Source organism: Leopardus geoffroyi, chromosome D2, assembly GCF_018350155.1.
Source record: "Leopardus geoffroyi isolate Oge1 chromosome D2, O.geoffroyi_Oge1_pat1.0, whole genome shotgun sequence".
Classification (NCBI taxonomy): Eukaryota; Metazoa; Chordata; class Mammalia; order Carnivora; family Felidae; genus Leopardus; species Leopardus geoffroyi.
In genome coordinates this window covers 31,096,865-31,102,496 of record NC_059334.1, presented here as the reverse complement: position 1 = coordinate 31,102,496, position 5,632 = coordinate 31,096,865, and the positions used below count along the sequence as shown (strand labels likewise).

The 5,632-nt window shown below is 60.1% G+C and overlaps 1 protein-coding gene across 2 annotated transcripts; it reads right to left on the bottom strand.

Moving 5' to 3' along the window:
* Positions 1–1,662: 1,662 nt before the first annotated feature.
* Positions 1,663–4,732, bottom strand: FAM241B (family with sequence similarity 241 member B). Of its 2 annotated transcripts, none has more exons than XM_045437651.1 (3): positions 4,602–4,732; positions 3,162–3,301; positions 1,663–2,462 (listed from the first exon to the last, which is right to left on the bottom strand). In XM_045437651.1, exons 2-3 carry the CDS (start codon positions 3,252–3,254, stop codon positions 2,193–2,195), a joined length of 363 nt encoding a protein of 120 aa, XP_045293607.1. In that variant the 5' UTR covers positions 3,255–3,301; positions 4,602–4,732; the 3' UTR covers positions 1,663–2,192. The 2 variants fall into 2 exon arrangements, with proteins under 2 accessions (XP_045293607.1, XP_045293608.1); XM_045437652.1 differs by lacking the exon at positions 4,602–4,732 and adding an exon at positions 4,202–4,400.
* Positions 4,733–5,632: the final 900 nt, after the last annotated feature.

The window sequence follows — 5,632 nt, the reverse complement described above, 5'->3', positions numbered from 1 at the left end:
AACAGAACTTTTTTCTCAAACAACTCACCTCAGGCCCCCAACCCCTTCCCTTAGGCTCACAAGTCGCTGGAGGGGCCTTGGCCCCTGGGTAGGTGTGGCCACCGATGTCCAGGCTCCTCCTGCACCCCAGGGCCTGCCTGGACACGAGGACAGGCCCCATGCCCCCCCCCCCCCCCAGGCTCTTTCTAGTCAGGAGCGGGGAGGAAACCCCTGGGCTCCCCTGCCTTCCCTAAAGGGCCTTCGCTTCTCCTCAGAAGGCTCGGGCCTTGGGAACCGACACCAAATTCTAGACAAAAAGACCGTTCTCAGACCTGCATTTGTGGACTCAGATTCATACCCCTTAAAGGGACTTTGTATATTGGGGGTTCACTTAAGATTTCTTTTCTTCGGAGTCCCACAGCTTTGCAAAGCAAAAAGAAGGGGAAAGCCCAGCCCCAGAGGGACAAGCTGAGGGGGGAGTATGAGGGAGGGGGATGCTGTGCACGGTCGTCCCTTCCCCGTGGCTGTGAGGCCACAGCCACATAAGCTTGGGGGCTGGCAGAAGATGCCATGGGGGACAGCAGGGACACCAGCCAGACCTGGGCACCACCTCCCCTTGCCCAGGCCCCACAGGAGCGGCTGGAGGCCAGACCCTCCGTTCCCTCTCTGCAATGCCCCCAAAGGCCCAGCGCCCTCCCCTCCATCACAAAGGGAAACCATGTTCCAACAGCTGCCCCCAAATAAAGACGCAGGAAACACTGAGAAAGGAGTCCTGTTCCAACACCACAAAGCTCCTTCGGGAATGTCTGTGATAAAGGCCACCAGCCCCCTCAAGGGCAGCAGTGGGCACAGGGGTGTTTTGGGCGGCAAGGTCCCGTTCCTAGGCAGCACAGCAGGCTCTCAGGAGGAGGGACAGAATCAATCTCAGTCTCAAACTACCCCCAACCATCCCACATACACCCCATGATGGTTTGTTCCACTAGCCCTGGCCTTCAAGAAGCACCTCCCCAGCCTGCCCTCCTCCCCCGGCCCCAGAAGAATCCTAAGAGGAGGTGAAAACTCTGGTCTCCAGGCAAGGGAAGCCCTCAGGCTCACCCAGCCTCCCTCGGACCACCCGTGGGAGCTCAGTCGTCTGGTGGAGCTCAGTCGTCTGGTGTTACCCCCTCCCCGCCGGCAGGGCCTCCACACAGACCCAGGGCTTACGGGCCCAAACTCAAGGCCTCCACTCGAGAAAAGCAGGGCACCCTTAGCCCACACGCACTGAGCAGTCGGCACCAAGACCGCCTGCTTTTTAAGGAGAGTGAGCCGCAGGAGGGAAGCCGACCCCCTGGGCACGGAAGCCTCGCACCCCAGCAGTCCCATCGCCACAGCCTCATCGCCATTCTGGCCACAGGACTCCACCCCCCACAAGGCCGACATCTCAGAGTCAGCCAGAAATCATCCAAGCATCAGACAAGGGGCCCGGGTCTGTGCTTCACCTGGACCCCCACCCCGCCCCCCGCCAGGCTCCCAGAGCCTATCAAGAAAAGCTTAGAAACCCCGGACCCCACCCCCCACCCCCCACCCCGGGGTCAAATGCCCACCTCCGCCCTGTTTCCAATCTCAGTCACTCCCAACCACCCTCCTCGTGCCTTCCAGATTTACAGGCAGCTGTACAATCATTTATGAATGTCATTACATGGATTCCATTTTAAATCTCTTTATTGAAAATGCCACCACAGTAAGTAGATGCCAGTGAGACTTGTCCTAAACAAAAGCAGCCAATTAAAAATATACCATTAAAACCAAACAGGGCTATAAAAGTCTGGAAACTTTTCCCATCTGCCTTAAGCCCGAGGCCTCCTCGCTAGTAACAGGGGGAGTCATGCGTGAGTTCCAGAGGCATGAGAACACGCCGGCACCAAGTTCAGGCTTTCTTCTTGGCATGAAAGGATTGGAAGAGAACTGGAAAGGGAATCCCTTTCTTGCTCTGACTCTGTGCTTAACGCGGGCCCAATGCTACCTAAAACCGTCTCAAGGGACTGAGGGGATCCACCCAATCCTTTGGGAAGGCAGGACTGGAGGCTTCCTCTGCCTCACGCCTCACGCGACGGGAACGCGTGTTCTCTGAGCGCACCTTCAAGGCACCCTGAGACCCCTGCCCCTGTGCCTGTTCTCACCCCCAGGCCCCAAAACTCCCTCTCCTCCACGCCTGCCCCACTAGCTGCCAGAGGTCACCGCTGACTCAGGTGGGACACCAGGTAGACGAGGCCCACGAGCAGGAGTCCACGCACGCCAAGCATCATGAGCAGGAAGAGAAGCAGGATGGAGGTCACCGGCTCCACAGCATGGTTGCCGAGATGCCACTGGGGGAAGCCCATGTTCACCAGCTGCCGGTTGAGGTCATTGAACGGGGACTGAGCAGCGCCCAGCCTAGCACCCGCCTGCTGCTGGCGAGGGCCGGAACCCCCCAGGGGGGCACCATGGCCCCTGTTGAGAAAGCTCTGGAAGGTGAAGACAGAGAGACGAATGACTCTGGAGAAAGCTTCCCTGGCGCGAAGTACTAGGCAACAAGGGAATCTTCTGGGCTGGGCTCTGCCCTCCCCTCCAGCCCCCGAGGGCCACACCCTCCTTCCTCAGCAATCTCCAGATGCCACCCCCGGGGATGCCGATCACAGAGTCATAAGCTCTCAGAGCACAGAAAATGCCACTCTATTTTCCCCAAGTCCTGCCAGGGAGAAGGTGCCCAGGCCAGAGAAAAGAGAAGGGGTCAAGGAGGGCGGGACCACAGGGCGCAGCTCCTGAGCAGGCATTCATATCATCGCTCCTTCCTTTAACGCCATCATGGTGTGGCCGTGGGCCCGTCTTTGCCACCTTCCCCGGGTTCTCTGTCGGCCGGCAGGCTCTTAAACAAAGATGCCAGCTCCAGCAGGGTTAACCAAGTTAAAGGAGAGACAGCTGTTGGATTCAAAGTCTGAGAAGGCTTCCAGAAGAGCAAGAACTGGGGAGGAAGGGGCCTGGCTGGGATTAAATCTGCATTTTTCCCCCAGTCTTGACCCTGTGTTCCCCAGCCCGACGCTCTGCAAAGAGGGCTTCAGGCTACAGAAGGTTAATGACTAGCAAGAGAGCTTCGGGGAGCTAAGGAGTCACTGGCACAGAGGACAGGAGGCCAGCTGCTCCTGCCACGGGCGCTGGGCACCTACCTGTCGAGGGGTGCTGCTGCGCGAAGGGATAGTGTTCCTGACGCGAGGGTCGTCGTCCTGCACGATTTCCCCATTAGCCAAGATCCGCACCATCCTCCCAGGAGCTATGGGTCCCTGCTGGGCTGCACCCTTCCCCAGACCTGAAAGAAATGATTTATCAGAGGTAAAGAGACGCTTGCCTTCGTGGGAAAAGCTGCGATTCACACCCGTCACCCGTGCCCTGCTGGCACTGCGTCTGATTAATTACAAGGAGAGAAATAAATGCAAGTTATTTGACAGACAAAAATCTTTCAGACATGGGAGTCCACTGGGAAAACTACCAAAACGATCCTTGGAGATGGATGTTCTGGGAACCACTTCCAGCAACCCCAGGGATGAGAGCCCAGGCCCCTGTGGGAAGTCCACTGAGGCCCACCGCATTTACACCTCCCGACACGCTCCGGAGCAGGCACAGCTAGAGATCCAGAGAAGTCTAACCGGCCTGCCCAGAACCACTCACGTAGAGGCAACAGAGAAAGAAGGGGAAGCCACAGGAACGCTGGCCCCAGGTCCTTCTCTCGGCTCTAAATATGGAGTCCAGGGCACCGAGATCCCCCGTGTCCCCATTTCCCATCCGTTACAAAATGGCCCGTCGGGAGTAAATGCCAAGGACCCGGGCCTGCTCCCCACAGAAGCTCTGGGCCCACTTTGGAGCTACTTCAGGTTCACTGCCTGGCAGCAGACCATACTGCTGGCCACCGGGCCGCCAGCGCTGGGGGAGGAGCAGACCTTTCCCGCAGAGGGCACGCCCTCACCTGGCCCTCACCTCTCAGATAACACCAGTCCCCCCCACCCCCCCCCCCGCCCCACCCCTGCTCACGGGGGCGGCGCCAGCCTTCCCAAACTAGGGGACGGGGGATGCGGCTGGGGCTCTGGGCCGGGCCCGCTTCGCAGACCCCCAAGGGTGTCCGTGGGCTGGAGGTGGGGGTGGGGTCCTTCCATGGCGCTCCCCGAGTCTGTGTAAAGGCCATTCTTTTCTAAGGAGATGAGCCAGTTTTCACCTAAATTCTGAAAAGCACTTGTGACACGCGCGCCAAAGGGGGTGAGGAGCCCCTGTTCTGTTGCCCTTGGCCCAGAGCGTGGGACAGGCGGGTCCCCCTTCCGAAGCCCGTCGGTCCCTGGAGGAGGCCAAGCGGGTCACGGAACTCCGCAGTCCCTCGGCGCTTGGCCACGCCGAGCCCGCTGGGTGGGCGGAGGCCTCGGTGGGCCCTCGCGGCACCTGACTCGGGAGCTGGGGTTGGGGGGGGAGCTCGGGGGGCGGGGGCGGCTGCCGCGGGGCGGGGGAGGGGACAGGGGGACGCGGGCTGCGGGGAGGGGGCGCCGCCCAGGCTGCCGAGCCCGGGCTCGGGGGAGGGGAGGGATGCGCGCCCGCTCGCCCGCGCCCCGGGCCCGGACACCCACCTTCGGGCGCGGCTCCCGGGCCTCGGCTGCGTCCACTCCCCGCGGCTCCCAGGCCGCTTCCTCCCACCTGACCTCACAGGAAGCTCGAGCCGCAGCGGCACGGCCAGCGGGCGGCGCCGCAGCCCCCTCTTTAGGCCGCCGGGGGCACTGCAGCTGCCGGGCCCGGGAGCGGCGCTGGGCAGGGAGGAGGGAGAGAAACTGGGCGCCACCGGGAAGAAGAAGGAGGGAGAAAAGAGGGTGGGGAGGAAAGAGCGGAGGAAGTAGGAGAAGGAGGAGGGAGAAGAAGAGGAGGAAGAAAGGGAAGTGGAGCCCGTGGAGGAAAAGCCCAGAGGGTGAGAGACCCTCTGCCCTGGGGGAGGCACAGGCTCAACCCACCAGTAAGAGCTTGCTGAGCAGGCTCAGGGGAATGCCTCTTGAGTGGGACCCAGTCCGACCCTCAAGGAACTCCGGCTTCCAGTGGGGAAGACGAGGCATGAACCACAAGGCAGGAGGTGCAAGTAACTGCAGCTTGTAGGAAGGCAGGCTTCCCGGAGGAGGCGATCTTTGAGGTGGGGCCAGAAGTGTAGGTAGGATAAATAGGGACGGGCACTCCTGACAAAGGGTACCACCTGTCAAAGGAGTGAACAATCAACAATCAGTCTCTGCCTCTTTCCTGATGTCTTCATACCCGCCCCCGCCTACTTTCATAAGCTGTTCTCTGTGGACCCTTTCACCAGTGGGAGAGAATGAACCCTGCGGTCCCACAATTTGGGTTTCAGCCTCCGACACGGGGCCAGTCAGTCTCCTCATTTGCAACATGGAGGTAATGGTATCAGTTACTTCACAGGATTGTGGCAAAGATTACAAATGACAGTTCCTGGCACACGGCAACTGTCGATAAACATTGGTTATGATGATCAGTCAGTAGATGTTTCTGGGAGAAGGCAGATAGGTATTTGTTGAGATGTAGCCAGAGGCCCACTGGCCCCTAGTGGGGGACAGGAACAAGAGTGAGATTCAGGCCTTGCCTTAAGGACTCAGCATCTGCCATC